Raw genomic sequence first — 25,502 nt, forward strand, 5'->3', positions numbered from 1 at the left:
GTGAGGTGATGCATTTTGGAAAGTCAAACCAGCATAGGACTTATACTATGAATAGTGGGGCACCAGGGAGTGTAATGGAACAGAGGGACCGAGGAGTACAAGTGCACAGTTCATTGAAAGCAGCATCACAGGGAGACAGGGTGGTGAAAAAGGCATTTAACCCACTGGCCTTCATCAGTCAGAGCACTGAGTATAGGAGTTGGGACATTATGTTGCAGTTGTATAAGTCAATGGTAAAGCTGCACTTGGAGTACTGTGTACAGTTTTGGTCACCTTGTTATAGGAAAGATGTGGTTAAACTGAAAAGAGTGCAGAAAAGATTTACAAGGATGTTGCCAGGACTAGAGGGGCTGAGTTATAGGGAGAGGTTGGCCAGGCTAGGTCTTTAATCCTAGGAGTGTAGGAAAATGAGGGGTGACCTTGTGGAGGTTTATAAAATCATTAAGGGCATAGATAAGGTGGATGGTAGCAGTCTTTGTCCCAGGGTCGGGGAGTCCAAAACTAGGGGGCATGGGTTTAGGGTGAGAGGGGAAAGATTTAAAAGGAACTTGAGGGGCAACTTTTGCATGTAGAGGATGGTGAGTATATGGAATGAGCTGCCCAAGGAAGTGGTTGACACAGGTACAATAGTATCATTTAAGAAGCACTTGGATAGGTGCATGCAAGGGCGGGGCTGAGGGAGATATGGGCTGAACGCAGGAAATTGGGACTAGATGGGTGGGCACCATGGTCGGCACAGACTCATTGGGCTGAAGGGCCTGTATCCATGCTGTATTGCTCTATGACTCTAAGTCTGCCCCACCATTTAATATGACAAGGGCTGAACTAAGCTGGCTTCAAATCCTCTTCTGTGCCATTTCTCCATGATCCTCAAGTCCCTTTTAAGTAACACAAAAGTAGCCATCATAAGACCTGCTTTTGCACAAGTGGCACACAGATATTGCAGCCATACAGGTGTGCATGTGATTTCTGACTGTGGCATGGTGGTTTGTGTTTTGTAGCATTGGATCTCACTGGGCATATCTGGGCTGCTCTGGAGGACCAAAGAAGTAAATCACAGACTTGGTGCCATTCATTTAAGAACCCAAATTCAGACTGATTACTGTTCTACCTCACCAGGGGGATGAGAAACAACCCAATGGTCGGTGGAGTTCATTGGGTTGTTTCTCATCCCACTGGTGAGGTGTGTTATAGTGGTTGTAAAGAACGTCTCACAGGTTGAGCAGTTGCCCATTCTATGAGGCAGCCGCTTGATACAAGCTAAGTCATGTGTTTCAATCCACATTATGCAGCAGAAGGTTGAAACAGGGAGGAGCAACCTTGGAGTAACTTTGAGCGAATCAACTAATCAATGGGCCAATGATGATGTTCAAATGTGTAATCACTCTCCTGAAATAGAGACACTTTATTCATTACCAGTATTCTTTATCTCTTTTAAAAGGACAGAGACTGCACTCTAGAAACATCCTGCAATATAACCATAAACTTAAAGCTTCGTTTTCATAATTTTTTGTTCAGTGAATCACTACAACAGCACTTTTAAGCTGGTACTTTCCATTTAGTGCAAACAGTGCTCTTAGCTTAGCGTTTAACAACAGAGCCACTGGACCAAAGCACAGTTATTTGTCACAAGATGACTGAACTGACATTCCTAATACGTAGCAGGATTTCCTGTGAGTTTACTGCACCAGCAATTCGAGAACATACGTCAGCAATATCATTCAGTCTGGATAACCTGTGAACAGAATAATCTACCAGCAAATGCACAGAGAAGCTGCAAGAAGCCGTTCTTAATTGCTTTTGCAGTGCACAAAGTAATTGGCTAGGTTGGAGAGATCTCAATCTAGCAGCCAAACAAAGGCTTTAGACGAAATCACAAACACAAGAGTTGTCTCAGCACTTTATCACTCCTTTAAAACACGCAGTAAACCTGTTGTCTTGTGGTGTAACTCTTGTTTAAATCACTTTTTTTGTAATTGCCTGATCATCAAACTGATAGATGTTTGGTATGACAACGGAATTAAAATGACCTGGGTTTTATGCCGATCTTTCCACAAACGCAGTGATATCAGTATCAAGTATCACACAGCAAGGTTCCAGGTTTTCTGCCCCAACGATGTGCCTTCAGCCCTATCTCAGAACAACTTCCACTTGCACATATGCGCATTCTGTTAATTCTGCGTCACCGTCTGTTGCCGTCTGAATAAATTTGTCAATATATTTTCTGAATTAAGTGGTTTGTTGTGTGTGTCCACATTTATAAAGATTGGATTGAAGAAATTATTAAAAAAATAGAAAAAAAAATTACTTTTTTTAAAGTATCATGCCTTCCCTATTGCCTCCTAAATCTGTGCCCTGCAGTGGGGTTTTAGATCCCACATCAGGACAAGGCAAATTGACAGACTGGGTCTCTGAGTCTGTCAGTAAGTCTCAGACTTCCATGTTTCACAGTGTATACCTGGATCTCCAGGACTTGTTTCAGTTTCGAACCACCAGCCACAGCCAGCGCAATTTGGCCCCATATAATCACTGCAATATTGTTCAGAAAAATAACTGCAGAAGCTAGAGTTTCCATTACGTGCACAATTGGGATGTTGTGGCCCAAAGCCTGCTCGGTCAAGTTTCCCCTATAATTCATTCACACACAATCACAATAGTAAAATCTTCCACAAACTAGCAGCTTAATAGAGCATAATAGTTCCTTTCTCCTTCCAATAAGAAAATCCTTGATGTATCTAAGAATGCTGCTCGAAATTAATTCAGCTAGAAATGGGTTAGGGTTAGGGTCAGCAGTTGCATTTTTAATAAGGGTGTCTGACTTAAATTGGTAAAACTGACTTTAAAAATACACTGAACAACTTAATAGTTTTCTTGAGCACTAGTCAGTTCATTAGTAAATTAAATATTTTTGATATAGAAAGCTTTTAAAACATGCCCACATGTGCAACAGAAAAATGAATGCAAATTGAAGCCTGTGGCAAAACTAATACCCATAGTAATTACAGCATTTTGACCCTTATCTTATTAAGCAGCTGGCTTTAAAGCCACAGAATTTCTCAACCCAGAATTAAAATTCTCAATACAATTCAACTTTGAGTTAAAAAATATTGACTACAACGACTGCTGAACTGGCTACAATTAAATGAACAAATGGCAAACCAGATCAGCAATCCAAACTCCAGTCGAAGCCAAAACCTTGCAGTTGTTGACTTATCACACTTGAGCATAGCCTTAGTGCCTGGCTTCCATTTGACTATCTACGAAAGCTGCAGTTTAAAATAACAGGAATCATCAAGGCACATTAAAACCAACCCACAATTAAACAGAGCCTTAACGGTGGCAGATGAATGGCAAGTAGCAATATCCAATGTGTGAACGACATTGCCTCATTCATTCAGAAAAAATAAATCTTTCTGATGAATGCTATAATGAGCACAGCAGGCGTTTTAAGAAAAGATAAATGTTGTGCATATTAATGTTTATGAAGTCCATGTGATCAGATGCAGAAGTTGGTTTCAAATCAGGAAATATGATTCTTTCTTGGCACAAAATCATTGGCTCATTGAAAATCTTATTTCAGAAATTAACTGATAAATAAGTGTCGCTGAAAGTAACTGTTATGCATTGGCAAAACAGCCAGCTACATAACAATCTCATAACCTAACAGTTAAGGTACATCTGCTTGATGTTCATCTTTGTATTCCACCCTTCAAGCTATTCTGAGACATAATTTTATGAATGAAAAATACTGTAGTAATGCAAGCTGTTATTGCATTGTATTTGAAAAATGCTGATCTTGGTGCCAGGTGAGAAACAGAACTGATCAATTTGTTTTTATGTAAGCTTTACCTGTCAAATCTCCAAGTACATAACCCCAGATTTTAAGATAGCCTGTTGGTCAGGGTGTGAGTATGTTCTGATCAGATGTCCCTCTAGATTTTACATTCCAAATAAGTTAAAATCAGAACTTATGTTTTTAACAGAGAATAAATCCTTATCGAGTCATTACAGTTAAAACACAAAAGGAGGCCATTCAGCCCACTTAAGCAAAGCTGGCTTCTCATAAAACAAGCCCATTAGCCTGCTCTTTCCACAGAGCTCTGCAAAGTCTTCCCTCCTAATTGTCTGCCCAATTCCATTTTGGAAGCAATGATTGAATCTATCCACATCACAGGCAATGAGTTCAAGATCATAACCCGTACCTGTGTAAAAATAAAGATTAACCTCAGTCCCTTTCGCTTTGCCCAAAATGTTAAATCTGTGTGTATAGTATACTGGAAGATTAAGCAAAGAACAAAGCAAACAAAATTTACAACTTCAGGATATTTCTCAGCATTTTGCAGCCATTGAATGACTTCTGAATGGAAGGAGCATTCGGGCCATATAGAGTCTTAGCAATGAGTCCTCCAGCTGATCACTGACATTCCTAAGGTAGAGGCAAGGGAGCAAAGTGAAACACAAATCTGTTGTCTTCTTTTAGAATGATAGCACTGTGATCCCAGCACTGTCACTGCACCAGTGCCCTTGCTGATTGCCTGTCAACCTGCAAATCCTAAACACAACAAGATGGCATAACTTGAGACCGGGACATCTAGGCATAGGGCCGGTCATGCTTATCATTCAGGGATCTCTGCGGCTTCCTCCACTGTAAGGCAGTAGCCTTCTATCAGCTTGGCTACATTCACTGGGGAAACAATGCATGGCAGCAACAAGAGAGGTAAAGTCATGTGGAAGCCAGGCATTGAGGGTAGTCAAGTGTGGTAAATCAACAACGGCAAGGTTTTGGTCTTAATTGGAGTTTGGATTGCTGGTTTGGTTTGGGCCATCTGTTCATGAAATTTGGTCATGGAAGCTGCAAAGATCAGCAACAGGGGGAAGGTAAACCATTGTAATTGCAGGGGAATGTGGATTTTCTTTTCCATGTGAGCATTGCTGAAAGGTCGGCATTTAATGATGGGGCCAGACTTTGCTGGAAATGTCAGTAATTCTGTAGTTCATTACAACATGGAGGGAGACCACTCAGCCCATCCAGTTTATACCAGGTCACAGAGCAATCCTATTCCCCAACTAATTTTCCTGGTATCCTATTCTGCCTACGTTCTCATTAATTCTACACTCCGGGCAGCGTACAGTGACTAATTAAGCTACCAACCCTCACAATGTGAGAAGAAACCAGAGCACCTGTGGTAAACCATGTGGTCACAGGGAGAACATGCAAGCAAACACATGCCAAGTTACCAACATTCACCTCTTGCGAGCATTAAGATGTTTGGGATTCTCTTGCAAATGCACAGGTTCCCATGTTGCTGACTGAGTTCACCTGTCGATTTATGATATTGGACCTCGTGAAGCCAAGCAGCAGGGCACTAAATTGCTGCAATCCCTCAACAAAGGATGAGTATCTGCCCACTGAACCTGCGCCAAGTTACACCTGGCGAAGGAAGAGCAAGCCCATTGGGGACCAGTGACTGCGAGAAGGAAACGAAAGTAAAAGGTAATGTTTGGAATTGAGTTTGAATTTTTTGCTTTTAACTACTTAAGAGTACTTTAAAGGCTTATTAACTGAACTATTTTCTAACTTTCCTTTATTTTTACTATTTTTGTTTAATTGATGTTTAATTGCAGAGCAATTTGCCCTCCAACTGATTAAAGACATTGCTGAGGCATTACCATAGGGAAATGGAACTGGCTCTGCAGCACACATACATTATAGCACTTAAGATCCAACTAAGATAACTCCTCCAAAATCATGGGTGAGGGGTACCTGGTAGGAGGGGGAGCAGAACTTGTAGATCAGAATATACGGGTAGTCATTGTGAAGCTCAAAATGGGTGGGCCATCAAGTGAGGAAAGGATCACAAACTTGGGGGGGGGGGGTGAGACTGGATGAGGGAAGATAGATGGGGAACCTGAAAGAAAGCCTATAAATAAACTACTGAAAGCAGAACTACTCAAGAAGGGTTCCCAGCACGTTCAGAGGACCCCCTCAAATTCCGCACTAGCCTGCTTCTGGAGAAATGGACTGAAAGCAGCAGCAACCACTCCACTGCAAACTTGCCTGTCTTGATGCCTCAACCACTGATCATAATGACACCCCCACCTCATCCAACCACATAGTCCTCCCATGCACCCCTACTATGGATCAATAGTGGAAAACCTTCACAATGACCCACCTCCCACCTTCTGATCTATTAATTCAGAATCTATTAATTATGATCTATTAATTCTGATCTATTAATTCACGGGCAGGCACAGTAGTGTAGCAGTTAGCATAACGCTATTACAGCGCCAGCGACCCGGGTTCAATTCCCACCGCTGTCTGCAAGGAGTTTGTACGTTCTCCCCGTGACTGCGTGTGTTTCCTCCGGGTGCTCTGGTTTCCTCCAACATTCCAAAGACATATGAGTTTGGAAGTTGTGGGCATGCTATGTTGGCGCCGGAAACACGATGACGGTTGCGGGCTACCCCCAAAACATTCTATGCAAAGATGCATTTAACTGCGTGCTTCGATGTACACATGACTACTAAAGATCTTATCTAATTCTGTTCACCCCTCCATAGTGCATCTCTCAGCCATGATCTTGTAGGTGTTACATCAGTCAGAACAAGTCCAATGTCCTCCCTGTGTAACACCATAGTCACATGCAAGAGCCCAGAATGAAAAACCCAGACACGCTGTGAGTTCCCAGTTTTCATTCACAATTCATTTTTCATGGAAATTGGATTGCATTACACATGGAAGTACTGAAGAATGGAAACTAATTTCTTGCCATGCGTATGCTATTGCACTCATGGGAAATGGGATAGATTCAGAACAGGTCTACCAACTCCAAACTAGGCATCCCTTAGAGCTATGAACCATCAGCAGTACCAGAACTGTACTATACCACAATCTGCAACCAGGTGGGAAATCAGATCTCTCAGTTTATCAGTAACACGAAGTGAGGTGGCAACCATGGAAGTGCAAGGCAAAACTGCCCCAACCTCATAAAAATGAGTTATCATATGAACATCCCAATTAGGAGCAGGAGTAGACCACGTGGCTTCTCAAGCCTGCTCCATCATTCGATAAGCTCGTGGCTGATCCCACTGTAACCTCAGTTCTGTATTCCTGTCTACCTATATTTCTCAGATTTCCTTATGACATTCAGCCCATTAAGCTAATGCCAGTTCTCAGACCATTCCCTACAGACCCATTGCCCCACTTATTCCCTTGTAACCTATTTTCTCTGCTGCCACCCACCTACAATACGGGCAATTTGCAGTTGAGAAGACCATATCCCACCTGAAGGATAACAAGGCTACAGAGGCAGATAGTATCCCTGCTGAAATCCTAAGATTCTGCAGTGATGAGCCACTGTCGCAAATCCACATCCTCATCACCCACATCTTGGAAGAAGAGGATATTACTGGGAAACTCAGAGATGTTCTAATCATGACTATTTTCAAGAAGGAAGATATGTCTAAGGGGTCTCCTAGCTGTTGGCCACAAGGAAAGTCATCACCTTGGTTCTACTCAACCATTGCTTCCCAGTGGCTGCAGCTGCTTCCTAAATCACCGTACGGATTCAGCAGGCATGATCCTCACCATGTGAGAAAATTGCAGGGAGCAGCACCAACCACAGTACAAGGCCTTCTTCAACTTCACTAAATCCTTTAGCTCCATCATTTGGGACACGCTGTGAAACATCCGCATTAAACTGGCTGCCTAGAGGAATTTGCCTCCATCTTACGCTTACTGCCTGACAGTATGCAAGTTGTATTGCTAAGCAGTAGAACCATTCTTCGTGAAGACTGGTGTTATTACCACAATGAATTTCTCGATTTTTCTTGCTGTCATTTACATCTCACTTCCATGAAACCTCCTGTGGACATGGAGCTAATCTTCAGGCTTACAGGAATTGGTGATTGGTTTATTATTGTCACATGTACCAAGATGCAGTAAAACAATCTTGTTTGAGTGCCATCCTGACAGATCATTCCATACATAAGTATATCGAGGAATTATAAAAGGGAAAAAATGCAGAATATAGTGTTGCAATTGTAGTGCAGTACAGGTAGACTCTACAGTCCTGCCACATCCGGTCATAAACACCAGTTGTCATAAACACAGAGGTGCACGTGAACTTCTTCTCGCAGAGGATGATGAATCTGTTGAATTTTCTATTCCAGGCAGTTGTGGGAGATAGATTATCAAGGGTATTTAAAGAAGAAGTAGATAATTTTGTTTTGGAAGATCAAGAAGCTGGTACAGAAGAGGACATGAGGGCTGGGGCAGATCAGCCATGATTATATTGAATGGCGGGGCAGGTTTGAGGGACAAAGTGGCTTACTCCAGCTCCTATTAAGTTCTTATGTTCAATCTAGTACACCTGTCTCTATGTCAGAGAGAGATAAGTTCAAGCCCACACCATAATTATATTGTATCAACATTCAAAGCCGAGCAGGAAGTTTTCCTGACCCTCATTCACCCCTTAAGCAAGCTCTATTAATAATAGGTTAGTTGTTCCCTTTACTCACTGCTGTTCACGATGTGTTATTGCATGCAAACTGACTGCTGCATTTTCCATGACTGCACTCCAGATATGCTCATCTGGTTGTGATGTCCTTGGGATTTCATGAGGTCATGAAAGAAGTTACATAAACGTCAGTTCTTAAATCTCAAAATCTTGTTGCAGACAGTGCACTGCACTAATTCAGTAATGCGGTTACACCTGACCTCCATCAGAGACTGGACCAATAGCCAAGTAAAATAAGAGTGTGGTGAAAGACTGAGCTATACTGTATGATGTTTGATTCAATTAATACCATATGTGCTTGCTGGAACAACTTCTCTTGATGCACCATGTACTGAGCAACTTGAAAAATCTGTGACATTCCCATTACTTTCACTTTAGCTCCAAAATGAACCAGTGGACCAACAATGTCATAACACTTATGCTATTCATCTGCAATTTTTGTCTCCATAATTTTGCAGAAGTGTTAAACAATTTATTTTAATATGATTTATATTATTCTAAAATAACTGAATGAGGAATTGCTGGAAAACATATTAGGCAGCAATTGACAAGACCTTTCCATTAACGTGGAATTATATCAGACTTTGAAGCACTCACTTGCTGCAGTAGCTGGGAGCTGCCTGGCGTGAACATGCTACTAAAGGGCAGCCACAACAGTGTATGAGGAACTCTGCACTGCGGCAGCTGAAATTATCTCATATGGGATGAACTGTTGGAAAGCACTTGATTAAAAAAAATCAAATTCAATTAAAGCTAAGGCTAAGGTAAGACTTTCAATCCCCAGAATAGATGGGATGCAAATGGAAGGCAAGATAAAAATGTCTCAAGTCTGAAACCCATCCCTTATTTGCCTCCAGTATCTCCCAACCCATCCCTCTATTTCTGGTTTTACTGCATGCAAGTCAGGTCAGATATTGAGAGATTTTAAGAGAACTTTGCACACCATTTTTTTACTCTACAGTTTTATTTTTAACATACCGAAACTGGGATTCTCCTTGGAAATCTCAGCAGTTAAAGTGGTGGTGGGAGGTTGCTTCCAAGAAAAGCAAGCAAACTTGTCCCTCCACCCACGCCCAATCAGCCAAAAGCCAAGTTCAATGTCAAGTTCACACTCCAAAATCAGATTCACACCTACCACCGCATCAGGTTCATCTGCTGCCTCTGCAAGGCAGACTCACCCATCCATGCAGATGGGGTTCCACCACCAGAGGCAGATTCACCTACCACCTCTGCAAAATCAAACTCAACCTCATCCCAACTCAGATTTACCCTCACTTCCACGGTTAGGTTCACTGCCCTGACCTGCATGAAGTCAGATTCACTGGCACCTCTGCCCAGATTCATCCTGTATTATCACAGTTGCCTGACATCCTCTCCCCTGTAGGTTTCTAGCTCTGCAACCAGGCTGATCAGCAGGAAAATAATCGCAACAACTTAACAGGCATTCCACCTATCATAATGGGACTGTTCAATTAATCCATACATGCACAGAAACTGCACAAAGTTCCGGCTCATGGTGAGCTGGTCAGACACATGAAAGCAACCTGAGTAACTATTGTCTTTAGTTTTATCATCCAATAGACCTCTACATACAAAACCATTCTCAATGTCAGTGCAACAATACCCACAGGGCACCAGTGTCCTGAAGTTACAGCATAACCAAATGAATACTTCTGGAATTCCCATCTGAGAATCACATCTCCCTCCTCTCTCCAACCCATTCCTTTGGTTCTTGGTATGTTTGGGGTTTGCACGTTCTCCCTGTGACCACTTGTGGTTCCTGCAGGTGCTCCCTCACATTCCAAAGTCAGACAGGTTGGTAGGTCAATTGGCCACTGTAAACTGTCCAGACAGTAGTCAAGTGGTGGTAGAATCTTGGGGGACTTGATGGTAATGTAGGAGAATAGGTCAAAATTAGTGGGGGAATGGGATTATTCTGTGAGCTGGTATAGACTTGATGGGCTGAATAGCCTCCTTTTACATTGTAAGGAAATATGGATGGCAATATCAAGGGCTAAGCGCATGGAAGAAGAAGCAGTCGAAGCCTAAGACAGGGTAATAACTCGACTGCAGATTCCTCCAAAAGAAAATTTGCTGAAATATCGTCCAATTCAGTTACCATGCCAACATGGTCTCTTTAGGTTACAATTAAAAATATTAGGATATTTCAGGCATAAAATTAGATGTGTGTGATATAAAATAATTTGCATGGCCCTGCTGTTGTGATTTTTCCTTACATTTTCTTGCTACCTTATTGCAGCTCTGTAATACCAATAATTCTTACATAATCCGTATTACTAATGAAAGGCTCTCCCAATGGAAATACCTAAGTGTTCCTTTCATAGCATTCCCTTTGTGGCAGTAATCATATGCATGTGCTACCTGAAACCAGCTTTATGAAGTCTGTCTATGGCACGCTTTTTACATTACAAGTTCAAAAGTACCTAATTGTTTGTAAAGCCCTTTGGGACATACTGCAGTGAGAAAGCTGCAATATAAATGATGGTGTTTCTTTTATTGTATTTATAATAATTCCAAGCAGAATTACTCACATGATCCATCAGTTCCCTGACCATTCCATTCCACTGTCCTTTTTCATCTTGAACTCCATATCTCCCATCATCCACCAGTCTGACCTCATAGGTAAATCCGAGGATATTGGACAATTCCTTCAGGAGGTCAATGCAGAATCCCTCAAATCGACTATTTCCATAAAGAGGTTTATCCGACTTTTTAAACATCACATAAGGCTCTTCCTGTGAAGGTTGATAACAGTAAAGAGATCAATGCGAGGACTTTACAGGTCCCAGGTGACAAATACATCTCAGAGATAATGTCTCCACAACTGCCCTTCACTAATCAGGTGCAGACCTAAGTCAGAGCAGATAAATTTCAAAGGCTTCTGGCTATAATCCCTGAAGTCTGGCATTCCCTGTAGTGGGAGCTGTTGGAACTAAACTATTAGCTGTTGAAAGGGCTGTAATTTGAGATCAGAGCCATTGAAATAACACATTTAGGTTCTATATTCATTTATCCTGACATTTAAGATTACAAAGCCATTAAAATTACTGTAAAATAAGTAAGCATTTGATGCATAGAAATAACAAATAAAATCACTGTGAGTTACCTCCTGGCCATAATTAGCATCTTTTGGCTTATTTATTTCAGTATGTTATTTCTGTTTCTCTCAAGCCAAACGAAAGGGGACTACATATGGAGATGAAATGGGGAAAAATAGTAACATAATGACTCAGATATTACCTCATCCTTGTCAGAAAACTTTCATTTTAACTTAAACTTTGTACAAACTGCTCTGCACCTGGTCAGTGTTTTACTTTTCCTTCTGCACAATTAGGTACGATGGTATAAAATAGATAGGATCTCCATGTTGTCTGCATACAAGGAGATAAATAGACAACCTCATTCATTAAGCCAAGAGATGAAAGGTTCATGTGACAGGACCTGGAACCATCACCATCTTATTTTGTTGCTCTGCTTCTGCCTTGGTGTCTTGCACATGCAAGAACAAGTGTACATATTTCATTGTGGTGTCTAAAGAGGATACTAGTTTTGCATCCAATATATCTAGGAAGTTAGATCCAGATTCATCTTAACTTTGTATCACATTCCCACTTAATTTAGGTTGAAGTTTGTCAGCTTATTTTATCTGTAGTTTCTTTCCATTATGACTATCCAAGAGGTTCAGTGTAACTCATCTTCACCTCCCAGATCTAGATCTGCTACCGCCTCGGCGAACATAGGCCATAAGCACATTGGAACACCACCCCCTTGCAAGTGCCCCTCCAGAATGAGCAATATCCTGAATTGGAAAAACATTGCCATTCCTTCATCATCAGTGGGTCAAAATCCATGAGCTCCTTGCCTAGCAACACTGTAGGATTCCCTTAAACTCACAGATTGCAGGAGCTCACCAACACCTACTGAAGGATGATTGGAGCTGGGCTATAAATGTTGGTCTTCTCAGTGATACCAGCATCCCATGAAAGAATAAAGAGAAGCTGCAAGATGTCTTGTCTTTAAGATGCAGAATCACAATTATCATTCTTGCAACCAGCAAACTGTCAATCTCCCAGTTCAGGTTGGTTTAGGATCCAGTTTCTCGCTTTGATCTGATGCGCAGGTGGTGAGATCATTTAGCTATGCCTGTTACATGCTAGTTTTGCTGTACAGCATGCTTGAATTCCAGTGCTGCAGTCCCACCTGGCATGCTTTCTGCACTATTTATAATTGCAACCACTATCAAGCCAAGGGAGTGAGTAATATGCTGGGCCTGAATTTCAGATTGTGGCGGACATTTCTACTGATGATGATCTACAGCTCGTCTTGGATGCCCAGTTTTTGGCTGCAATGTGTGTGAGGAGTCCAAGACACTTAGCATGTTTAGAGTGACAGATAACATAATGAAGGATATGCAGACAGGACATTCACTTGAAATGTGCAGTAGTCACTTCTACCAATGCTGTCAGGGGCTGATATATCTGGCAAGGTCAAGTAGGTTTCTCATCATGTTTATTCACTCACTACCTGCTGCAAACTCCTTCTGCCAGCTATGTCCGTCAGTGTATGGCCAGCTCGTTCTGAGTTGGTGCTACGTGGTGATGAACACTGAAGTTCCCTGATTCAGAGCACATTCTGCACACTTGCTAATTTCAGGATCTCTTGAAAGTGTTGATCAATGTGGAGAAGCACTGATTTATCAACTAAGAAAAGGCAGTAGATGGCAATCACAAAGAGGTTTCCTTACCCACATTTGAGCTGACTGCAAAATGACAACTGCTATTGGCAGTTGAACCCATCACCCAGAGGTTTTTGAAGCTTTGTCCACAAGAATCAAGGGCAATCAGTTTGATCAATAAAGAATTTAAAACATCTATAAACCAGGTAAGGAGATCTGATTCATAATTGCTATAAGAGGAAAATTCTATGATTTGTTGGATGAGGGGCATATGAGTGTTTAATGGCATACTAAGCTATTGTTATTGTTTAGTGAAGTCCTGGGCACTATGATAGTATATTCATGAGCAAATAAAGCATTGCAGGAGGATTGAAATATAAGAGTGAGGAAATCTTGCTGCATTGTGGGACCACACCTGAGGTAGTGTGTATAATATGGTCTCCTTGTTTAAGGAAAATGATACTTGCCTTACAAAGAATGCAACAAGGTTTATTCCCAGAATGGGAAGTAGGTCCTTTGAGGTGGGTAAGTAGAATAAACCTACATTCTCTGGAGTTCAGAAGCAGGAAACTTATATCCTGAAGACATGCTTTGTTGGTAGGTTAATTGATTATTATTAATTAATTACTCCTTGTGTAAGGGGGAGAGAGTGGTAGGAGAATCGGGGGGAGTCAATGGGCATGTGACAGAGATTAGTTCACAGGGAAATAAGTGAAGGTATGGGATTTCTCTGAGAGCTGGCATAGACTCAATGGGTTGAATGGTCTCCTTCTGCAGTCCAACAAAGCACCACAAATTTGCACAGATCTCTCAGCTACCAGACTGGGAAATCTGCCCACTGAACCTTCAAATCAATGGGAGCAATCGGCTGCCAGGAAAAAGCTAAGTGAGCCTTTTAGTCTGACTTAATTAAGATTGTTTAAATGTTTTGAATTACGTTTAATAGCGCACGTGTTCTTTTTTACTTTAAAAGTATAATAATCTCAATTATTTGATATTTTTAGCTTTTTTGATAGTTCAGAAGTGATTTTGACTGTCAATGACTGTCCAGAGATTCTCAAACATTCACTAACTGTGACAACTTTGACAGCTGGTGAGCCTGGGAAGAGAGGTAGGTGGGGAAGGGTGGGGTAGGGTTGGAGGCAAACTCTCACCAGCTATCAAAGTCATTCTGTGAGTGTAGCCCATTGCTGGCATTGAGTTAGCCCCTACAACAAACTCAGCTGTGCTGAGGAGCTAGTAGCTGGGCTCCTGGCAGAAGACTGCTTTGGGAACCATGCTATAAGAAATCTACTTAAAAATAATTTCATTGTATCGCTGCCTCCTATTTTCATTTGGTTTTTCCCTAAGACTAAAGACTTTTTAACATGAAAACAAATTATATTTGATGATGAATTTGCCAGTGAAAAGACAGCTTAAATCCAACATAATTTCTAATTTAGTTGCTACTTTCAACATCATGGGGTAAAATGCATGCATGTACTGATTGACTAATATGATACTGATATTGAACATAATATCAGGAAGGGAGCAATTGTACCTGTTGGTGTTACCAACAAAAAACAAATTTCTGAACCACATGGTAGTATAATCAGATCTATAACATTCTGAATCAGTGACAAGTCCCAATCCAAAGAAATGATCATAAAAGTCTGGACTGATGCACCAATATGTTCCTGAGGAACTGCTGCAAACTTGGAGGAGCTGCATTTCAGATTAGATACAGTGGCAAAACCAGAAAATGTTGAAACTGCTCGGCAGGCCATCAACCTGAAATATTAACTCTCTTTGTCTCTCCATAGATGCTACCTGATCTACTGAGTACCTTCAGCATTATCTTGTTTTAATTTCAGATTTCCTGTATCTACAATATTTTGTGTTTTTAATATTGTTCCCTATCTTCTTTCAGAAAGATCAAAGTAATCCCATTGGATTATTTAGAAGAAAACCCCAGGGGAGCAATCCTGAGTTCTCTGACAGATATTCATCTCAAGTCATCACGGGAAGAATACTGACTCACATCATTACTACATTGCTGTTTGTGGGGCTTTGCTGAGCACAACTTAGCTTACATTGCAATGGTAACTAATTCAAGGATGTTCTCAAAGTCACCTTGAAAACATACAACAACCCCACGGTAATCTTCGGTCAATGACTGCTCAAAATGAAGACGGAGCATTTGGAATACCCACTGAGACCAAATATCAAGAGGATCCAGAAGCCCAGTGTATAAAGTAGATGGGGCGCACCAGCTCCACAACTACCCACCCACCCATCCCATCCTGCTCCACCTGTGACAGAGTCTGTACATCCCACAATGGCCTCATCAGCTGACTCAGAATCCACAAGAATTGCAGTGGAAGCAAAACATCTTTTATCCCAAGGAACCGCCTGAGAAGAAAGCGCCAACACCAGTGACTACCTTTAATGGTACTTTGGCCTAGATGTTTGTGAAAATTATTATAATGTCATACAGAGTAGCACAATGGCCAATGACTATTTAGATCATGGACCTATCATTGTAATATTGGTAGCACCGAAAGCTTTGTGCTTTGATGTGACCCAAAATACACCACGCAATGAGTGTTGTTTCTTGGGACCAATCAAGACCTTGTAGTATTCTCATCACAGTAAGTGGCAAAGGTGGCAGACAAGGGGTGGCCAGTGGCTGAAAGTGGTCATTGAGGGCTGGGTATAGTCCTGGGGCAGGAGAATGAGGGGTTCATGTTGTGTGATCAGAGCCTCAGTGCTCAGGATTTGTGGTCCTGGAATATGAGGGAGAAGACTGTTGGCTGGAACTCAAGTGGAACATCAGCATCTCAGGAGTGAACGTTGGGAAAGGAGGGGGAGCCTTTGTGATTGTAGACAGGGTGAAGGGCGTGATCATAAATTGAGGCCAGGATGGTGGGGGAGTGATGGGTCAGTTCCATGAGAGGTCAGAACTGGATGTAGGGTAAATAGTGGGTCTTGCATCCTATGGGGACCTTCCTGCGGGATATTAATCAAATACAGTTATTTTGGGAGTGACCACCAATCGCCAATTAATGATTGTTCCCAGAATGTGATTCAATTTCCCACACAATATTTCAAAACAAACAATGCACATGAAATGATGTTATTGAAATACTGCAACCAGGTATCCATCCAAGCACTTATCATGACAAGAAGTACCCAGTCAAATTTCTGGAACAATGGTAAGTATGACAAAAAATGTTACATTCACTGCTTTGCCAGTTGTCAATTAGTTTGGATCTTGCTGTGCTAAAAAATCAACAGCATGATTGGTTCCAAAATCTAAACCAACATAAGCTTCAAAACCTTCAAAACAACTGGAAGTGACAAACGTCAAGAGATACACACATGATTCTTTTTCGCTTTAACATATTTTCAGAAGACAACAGTGCATGTGCTGTCATTTTTGTGTGCTTTAAAGACATCAATAAAACTAAACAGATATTTACCAGAATATCCATTTAAAAATCCACCAGGCTTTTCCAGAAAATAACTAAGTCTGCGGATTAAGTTAAATGGCCCACATCCACTAATTTAATTATTTTTTTCCATCCAAACTCTTTTTTCCAAAATCAGAGTGATTGATGAAAGGACAAATCTCTGCTGAGCAACCTGAACAACTAATGTTTTCAGTCTGCAGAGCTCCAGGCTTTCCCTATTATGCTAGCTTTACTGAATATATGCAGTTTTTATGCCCATTACTATTTTACGCTTTACATTGCCAGCTCTCTGATGTTCAATGCTAAAAACAAAATTATTCCTTTTTGAAGAAGTGCCTGCAAACAGCAGAGTTTTTCATAGCTTGCAATGAACAAGAGGATTGTAGAAGACTTCAAACCCATCAGTTTTCCTGCATATAGCTTCAGGATGGCCCTTTCAGTTTACTTAAATTGATTGTCTTCATCAATCACCCTCTAACAAATGGCAGCTGGTCAAACAATTCAGTCTAATGGGAAGTCACTGAAAATAAAGGATAGGAATTGGATTTTAAAAGTGTCATTTGCAGTGTGCAACATAACTAAAAATAATGATGTATTACCCTCTGGTATGGTATCCAAAATTCCACGTACAATTTTCCTGTCTTTTCACAAAGATTGCAGATTCTGTAAGAAGAGCTATAACTTAGACAAACAGACAGAGGGAGAGAGAAAGGTGGGGAAAGAAAGAAAGAAAGGGAGAGGAAGAGAGTATGTTTTTGTAATGAGGGAGTAAGGAAGAAAACTAGATAACCCCCTGAGTTTCAAGCCTTTGGTTATTTTCTACTCAGCCCAAAAATGACTACAATGAAATCAAAAAGTGTTATAACATCACAGCAGGTCAATTAGCATTCGAAACAAAAAAGATGAGTTAATTTCTCATCTGATAACTCTTGTTGGGTTATCCTGCTGTGTATTCCCAGCATCTTCTGCTTTCTGTTTTGCAACATCTTACATCAGAATTATTCTTTTTTCCCCAATCTGAACCATTGTTTCTTCATGGGATTGCACAAGTTAAATATCAATATGTACAGAGCAGCCTTAACATGACACATCTAGATAGATATAATAATTGCTGTTATGATATGAAATTACCTATACCAAACAACTGCTGGTTTCAACAGCCTGGAATAATAGCACTGGCCGTTAATCCTGTTATTTAATACTGTGAAGTGTCGCTGTGCATCCATGCCAACAAGTACTAGCAATTTTCTAATTGAGAAAATAGGTGAAAATTTGCCAAGACCATTGGTATTTAACTTTATTTTTGCACTATAAAAAGTGGGGTAATATCTCTGTTGAAGTTACTCTGACTTCAGCATATGATCTACAAATACCCAGAGAAATGGATAAATGATTGCCTTTGCCATATCTCTTCCATTTATTTTAGGTGTCGAGGAGATATCACACCCACACATCACCAAACCACAAGATCCTCAAAATTATTAAACCCTAGGTGTTGAAATAGCACCTAAGCAGATATAAAATTCATGACTTGATTATCCCAGAGGACAGGCCCTCACATTCCATTCAAGTAGCCATTATTCATTTGTAAACAAAAATATAATGAGTATTTCTGATTTTTTGGGACAGAGTAAATCAATCAATATTGGATTGGTTAATACAACACGCCTCTCTAGTGTTCCTTTTAATGAAAATTAGGGGTGATGTATTATTTGATATCGGATCTGATATCCATCTGCTTGTTATTTGTAGTAATGTTTAGTAAGCGTTGCCGAACTTTGTGATCACAGGGGTATTATGGCTAGGTGTCATTTCTACCATCCACTTCAGCAGACCTCAGCAGGAATTTTAGTTGTCAACCTAAAGCACAATTTCAATTTATAATGCCCTTCCAAAGATAAGCTGTCTGAGGAACATCCATCTTAGGATTGTCTGTGGGTGAGACTTCCTTCCTGCTGTCTAAGGCACAACCATTTAATGGACAAATTTATTGAGCCATTGGAGAAATTTTATATGCTGTTAATTCAAAAAATTTACTAATGAAATCAAAGTTCAGTTTGCTAAGTACCAATGTACCAAACAGCGAGAACCTCGTGGTCAGCCTCAGGGAAGGGAGACATGGTGATCATGCTAGAAACAACAGGAAGGCCTTCTGTATGTGAACTGCTATATTTTAACCAGTGATCCATGTGATGGAGAAAAACTACTATGTAACACTATGTATTTCCAATTTTACTGCAAAAGACAAATAGCAGGCACGGTAGTGTAGTGGTTAGTGTAACGCTATTACAGCACCAGCGACTCGGGTTCAATTCCAGCCACTGTCTGTAAGGAGTTTGTACATTCTCCCCGTGTCTGTGTGGGTTTTTTCCAGGTGCTCCGGTTTCCTCCCACACTCTAAAGATGTATGGGTTAGGAAGTTGTGAGCGTGCTATGTTGGCACCAGAAGTGTGGCAACACTTGCGGGCTGCCCCCAGAACACTCTACGCAGAAGATGCATTTCACTGTGTGTTTCGATGTACATGTGACTAATAAAGGTATCTTATCTTATCTGATCTCATTTTAATTGTGCTCCAAATTCATTTTGAATCAAGTAGAATTCCATTGGTCTCTTTGGACTAAGCACAGTTTTCCTCCTCACAAAATGGTGAAAGATTCTAAACTAATCTCAGTCAAAGACTCGCAGTGCAGGACATCCATCTTCCACCAGATCTCTTCCAGAGAACTACCACTGCTTCCAGGAACAAGGGCACCCTCTTGTTTAACCCCTGGACCATGCAGAATCTTGTCACTGTGTATCTGCCAGTGCACATCACACCCTCAGGGAGTAGAGGCAGTGGAAGCTACAGCAACAGTGTCAGGAAAATTGCACGTAATCCCACATGAATGCAACAGCTACAGTTCCTGAAGACACATTCCAATCAGAATAATCATAATTCAGCCCAAAAATTGTGCAAAAAATCCACAATCTCAAATAGAACATTTTAATTAACCTGTTAGTGGGTTTTTGAAAGTTCATTGAAATCTAAATTAGCTGGGAACAAATGTGGCAGATGAAATTCTATGCGGAGAAGTTTGAGGTAATGTATTTGAGGGGGCAAACAAGGTGATATACGATAAGATACTAAGAGATAGAATATCTTGTCATGAGGAAGAAAGAAGCTTACCTAAGGTTCAGAAAGCGAGGATCAGACAGGGCTCTGGAGAGTTACAAGGTAGCCAGGAGGGAGCTTAAGAATGGACTTAGGAGAGATAGAAGGGAGCATGAGAAGGCCTTGACGAATAGGATTAAGGAAAACCCCAAGGCATTCTACACGTATGTGAAGAATAGGAGGATGAATAGAGTGAGGGTAGGTCCGATCAGGGATAAAAGAGGAAACATGTGCCTGGAGTTAGAGGTCCTAATGAATACTTTTGCTTCAGTATTCACCAGTGAGAGAGACCTTAACATTGTGCGAATGGCACACAACAGGCCGATACGCTAGGGCATGTTGACATGAGGATAGAGGATGTGCTGGAACTTTTGTAAAACATTAAGATAGATAAGTCACCAGGGCCAGATGGGATATATCCAAGGTTTATCGTGAAGTGAGGTAAGAGATTGCTGCACCTTTGGCAATGATCTTTGTATCCTTACTGGCCACAGGAGTAGTGCCAGATGATTGGATGGTGGCAAATGCTGTTCCTTTGTTCAAGAAAGGAAGTAGGGATAACCCTGGGAATTACAAACCAATGAGTCTTAGTTCAGTGGTGGGCAAATTACTGGAGAAGATTCTTAGAGACAGGATTTATGGGCATTTGGAGAAGTATAGGCTAATTAGGGACAGTCAGCATGGCTTTGTGAGGGGTAGGTTGTGCCTCATGAGTCTGATTGAATTCTTTGAGGATGTGACAAAGCACATTGATGAATGTAAAGCAGTGAGTGTGATGTACATGGATTTTAGTAAGGTGTTTGATAACATTCCTCATGGAAGGCTTATTCAGAAAGTCAGGGGGCATGGGATCCAGGGAAACTTGGCTATATGGATTCAGAATTAGCTCGCCCATAAGATACAGAGGGTGGTTGTAGATGGAGAATATTTTACCTGGAGGTCAGTAACTAGTGGTGTTCCACAGGGATCTGTTCGGTCCCCCTGTTTGTGATTTTTATAAATGACTTGAATAAGGATGTGGAAGGGTGGGTTAGTAAGTTTGTTGATGACACAAAGGTTGGTGGTGTTGTGGATAGTGTAGAAGATGTTGAGGGTTACAACAGGACATTGATAGGATGCAAAGCTGGGCTGACAAATGGCAGATGGAGTTCAACCTGGATAAGTGTGAAGTGATACACTTTGGAAGATTGAATTTGATGCAGGATACAAGGTTAATGGCAGGACTCTTAGCAGTGTGGAGGAACAGAGGGATGTTGGGGTCCACATCCATAGATCCCTCAAGTTTACCAGGCAGGTTGATAGGGTTGTTAAGAAGGCGTATGGTGGGTTGGCCTTCATTAGTCGGGGTATTGAGTTCAAGAGCCACAAGGTAATGTTGCAGCTCTATAGAACTCTGGTTAGACCACACTTGGAGTATTCTGTTCAGTTCTGGTCGCTTCATTATAGGAAGGATGTGGAGGCTTTAGAGAAGGTGCAGAGGAGATTTACCAGAATGCTGCCTGGATTGGAGAGCATGCCTTATGAGGAAAGATTGAGTGAGCTAGGGCTTTTCTGTTTGGAGCAAAGGAGGATGGGAGGTGACTTGACAGAAGTGTACAAGATGATAAGAGGCATAGATCGAGTAGATAATCAGAGACTTTTTCCCAGGGCAAAAATAGCTAACACAAGGGGGCATAATTTTGTGATTGGATGAAGGTATAGGGGGGAAGTTAGAGATAAGTTTTTTACATAGAGAGTGGTGGTTGTGTGGAACGCACTGCTGGCAGAGGTGGTGGAGGCAGATACATTAGGGACATTTAAGAGACTCTTGGATAGACACATGAATGACAGAAAAATTGAGGGCTATGTGGGAGGGAAGGGTTAGATAGATCTTAGAGCAGGATAAAATGTCGGCACAACATTGTGAGCCAAAGGGCCTGTACTGTGCTGTAATGTTCTATGTAAGTGTGAGGTTCAGAAGGATTTTTGAGTGTGTACCCACAAATCCCTGAAGGTATCCAGGTAGGTAGATAAGAGGATTAAGATACTACAGAGAATACTTGTCTTTATTGGCCGTGACATTGAATACAAAGAATTGTTTGAAGTACTAGTTAGGTGACAACTGGAATGCTGTGTATAATTATGGCCACCACAGGAGGGATATGTTAAGACTACGGAGGGTGCAGAAGTGAGTTACAAGGATATTGCAAGGCTGTGGAAATTAGGTTATGAGGTAAGACTGGATAAGTTGGAGTTGTTTTCCTTGGAATGAGACTGGGAAGAAATTAATTACCGTGTGTAAAAATTACAAGATCAAGACTGCGTAAATAGAAAGGACCTATTTCTCTTAACAGAGAAGTCAGCAGAGGGGCTCAGATTTAAGTTAATTGAAAGATAGGTTAAAGCAGAGTTAAGAAAAAATTACTTCCTTCGGGAACACATGCGGGTCTCTAATGCATTGCTTGAAAGGATGGTGGATTTAGAAACACTCAGCACACTTGAAGGGCTCATCCAGGTACCTCTGCATCCAGAGGATGAAAAATGTGGAGGGCCATGGACCAATGGCAAGGTAAGAGATAAGAGAAGATAAGGCAAGATAAGACAAGACAAGACAAGATTTCGTTATTAGTCACATGTACATTGAAACACACAGTGAAATACATCTTTTGCGTAGAGTGTTCTGGGGGCAGCCCGCAAGTGTCGCCACACTTCTGGCGCCAACATAGCACGCCCCAAACTTCATAACCTGTACATCTTTGGAATGTGGGAGGAAACCGGAGCACCCGGAGGAAACCCATGCAGACATGGGGAGAACATACAAACTTCTTACAGACAGTGGCCGGAATTGAACCCGGGTCACTAGTGCTGTAATAGCGTTATGCTAACCACTATGCTACCGTGTTTGTTTTAGGATTAACTTAAAGTCCGCTTTAGACTGACATTGACAGATGGGGTGAAGAGCCTTCTTCTGTATGGTGAAGTTCTATGATTCCACTCTGACAGCCGCCAACACAGCTGAACCTGTGATCACAGTAGAGGACGTAAGATCAGTCTTCCGAAGAGTGAACACGAGGAAAGCACTTGGCCCAGATGGTGTCCCGGGCCGCGTGCTCAGATCTTGTGCTGATCAGCTGGCAGAAGTATTTGCGGATGTATTCTAACCTCTCCCTGCTTCAATCTCAGGTTTCCCTCCTGTTTTAAGAAGACCACTATCATCCCCGGTACTAAAGAAAAGCAAGGTAACATGCCTCAATGACTAACCGACCAGTGGGCTCTGACATCCACTATCCATGAAGTGCTTTGAGAGGACGGTCATGGCACGCATCAACTCCAGCCTATCAGACAATCTTGACCCACTGCAATTTGCCTATCGGTGAAACAGATCTACAGCGGATGCCATCTCCCTGGCCCTACACTCAGCTCTGGAGCATCTGGACAGTAAAGACACATACGTTAGACTATTGTTTATTGACTACAGCTCTGCCTTCAATACATAATTCCAAGCAAGCTTGTCACACAAACTCCGAGACCTGAGACTCAACACCTCCCCCTGTAACTGGATCCTTGACTTTCTAACAAACAGACCACAATCAGTGAGGATAGGCAGCAATACCTCCGGCAAGATTATTCTCAACACTGGTACCCCACAAGGCTGCGTCCTCAGTCCTCTACTCTACTCCCTATACACTCATGACTCTGTGGCCAGATTCTGCTCTAATTCCATCTACAAGTCTGCAGATGATACCACCGTTGTAGGCCATATCTCAAACAGCGATGAGTCAGAGTACAGGAAGGAGATAGAGAGCTTAGTGGAATGGTGTCATGACAACAACCTTTCCCTCAATGTCAACAAAACAAAAGAGCTGGTCATTGACTTCAGGAAAGGGGGTGGTGTACATGCACCTGTCTACATCAATGGTGCTGAGGTCCAGAGAGTTGAGAGCTTCAAGTTCCTGGGAGTGAACATCACCAACAGCCTGTCCTGGTCAAATAACATAGATGTCACAGCCAAGAAAGCTCACCAGCGCCTCTACTTCCTCAGGAGGCTAAAGAAATTTGGTTTGTCCCCTTTGACTCTCATCAACTTTTACGGATGCACCATAGAAAGCATCCTATCTGGATGTGTCACGGCTTGGTACGGCAACTATTCGGCCCAGGACCACAAGAAACTGCAGAGAGTTGTGGACACAGCCCAGCACATTACAGACACCAGCCTCCCCTCCTTGGACTCTGTCTTTACCTCTCATTGTCTTGGTGTAGCAGCCAGCATAATCAAAGATCCCACCCACCCGGGACATTCTCTCTCCTCTCCCCTTCCATCGGGTAGAAGATTCAGGAGCCTGAAGGCATGTACCATCAGACTTAAGGACAGTTTCTACCCCACTGTGATAAGACTATTGAACAGTTCCCTTATACAATGAGATGGACTATGACCTTATGATCTACCTTGTTGTGGCCTCGCACCTTATTGCACTGCACTTTTTCTGTAACTGTGGCACTTTACTCTGTACTGTTACTGTTTTTACCTGTACTACATCAATGCACTTTGTACTAACTCAATGTAACTGCACTGTGTAATGAATTGACCTGCACAATTGGTTTGTAAGACAAGCTTTTCACTGTACCTCAGTACAAGTGACAATAATAAACCAATACTAATACCAATACCAATGTAGTGTAGCGGTTGACATAATGCTTTACAGTGCCAGCGACCCGGGTTCAATTCCGGCCACTGTCTGTAAGGAGTTTGTACGTTCTTCCCGTGTCTGCGTGGGTTTCCTCCGGGTGCTCTGGTTTCCTCCCACATTCCAAAGACGTACAGGTTAGGAAGTTGTGGGCATGCTATGTTGGCACTGGAAGCGTGGCGACACTTGCAGGCTGCCCCCAGAACACTACACTAAAAGATGTATTTCACTGTGTGTTTTGATGTGCATGTGACTAATAAAGATATCTTATTTTATGGCCTGCTTTCACCATTTGGCCTTTATCTCTTCTGCACATAGATAAACTACATGCCTCCTCCTGATCATGTACCTCAGTATATTATTTTGCATGCTAAAGGTCTTGTCTCCTGTGAAAAAAATAAACATTTTAAATCTGGACATGCGTTAGCATGCTTTGTACGTAGAGGGAGAAATTCAATTACTTCACAAGTAAGTTAATTTTACCAACCACAAGTGATGTTCCTAGATGTTCCAACAATCAAACTGAGAGAATTTAGCAAAAGCAAAGAAATTAAGGGCTACACCTGTCCCTACACCTCCTCCCTCACCACCATTCAGGGCCCTAGACAGTCCTTCCAGGTGAGGCAATGTTTCACCTGTAAATCTGATGGTGTCATTTATTGCATCCGGTGCTCCCAGTGTGGTCTCCTGTACATCAGTGAGACCCAACGCAGATTGGGTGACCGCTTTGTTGAGCACCTTCGCTCTGTCCGCCACAAAAGCCAGGATCTCCCAGTGGCCACCCACTTCAATTCTATGTCCCACTCCCACACTGACATGTCTATCCATGGCGTCCTCTACTGCCAGGTTGAGGCCAGATGCAGGTTGGAGGTACAGCACCTCATATTCCACCTTGGTCGTCCCCAACCTGATGGCCTCAAGATCGATTTCTCTAGCTTCCAGTAACCCCTCACCTCTTCTCCCCCCTTTTTTCTCCTTCCTTACCCTCCTCCTTTGTCTTCCCTTTCAGAGAAGGGAAA

The 25,502-nt window shown here is 41.9% G+C and overlaps 1 protein-coding gene across 1 annotated transcript in view; it reads right to left on the reverse strand.

Annotated features, from left to right (window-relative positions):
• The window catches only part of LOC127575007 (glutamate receptor ionotropic, kainate 2), a 358,965-nt gene that overhangs the window by 86,059 nt on the left and 247,404 nt on the right, over positions 1 to 25,502 (reverse strand). Inside the window, exon 11 of the mRNA XM_052024597.1 lies at positions 11,072 to 11,275. Within this exon, the coding sequence (XP_051880557.1) occupies positions 11,072 to 11,275 (204 nt within the window). The remainder of the gene's footprint in view (positions 1 to 11,071; positions 11,276 to 25,502) is intronic.

Source organism: Pristis pectinata, chromosome 10 (genome assembly GCF_009764475.1).
Source record: "Pristis pectinata isolate sPriPec2 chromosome 10, sPriPec2.1.pri, whole genome shotgun sequence".
In the NCBI taxonomy this organism is placed as follows: Eukaryota; Metazoa; Chordata; class Chondrichthyes; order Rhinopristiformes; family Pristidae; genus Pristis; species Pristis pectinata.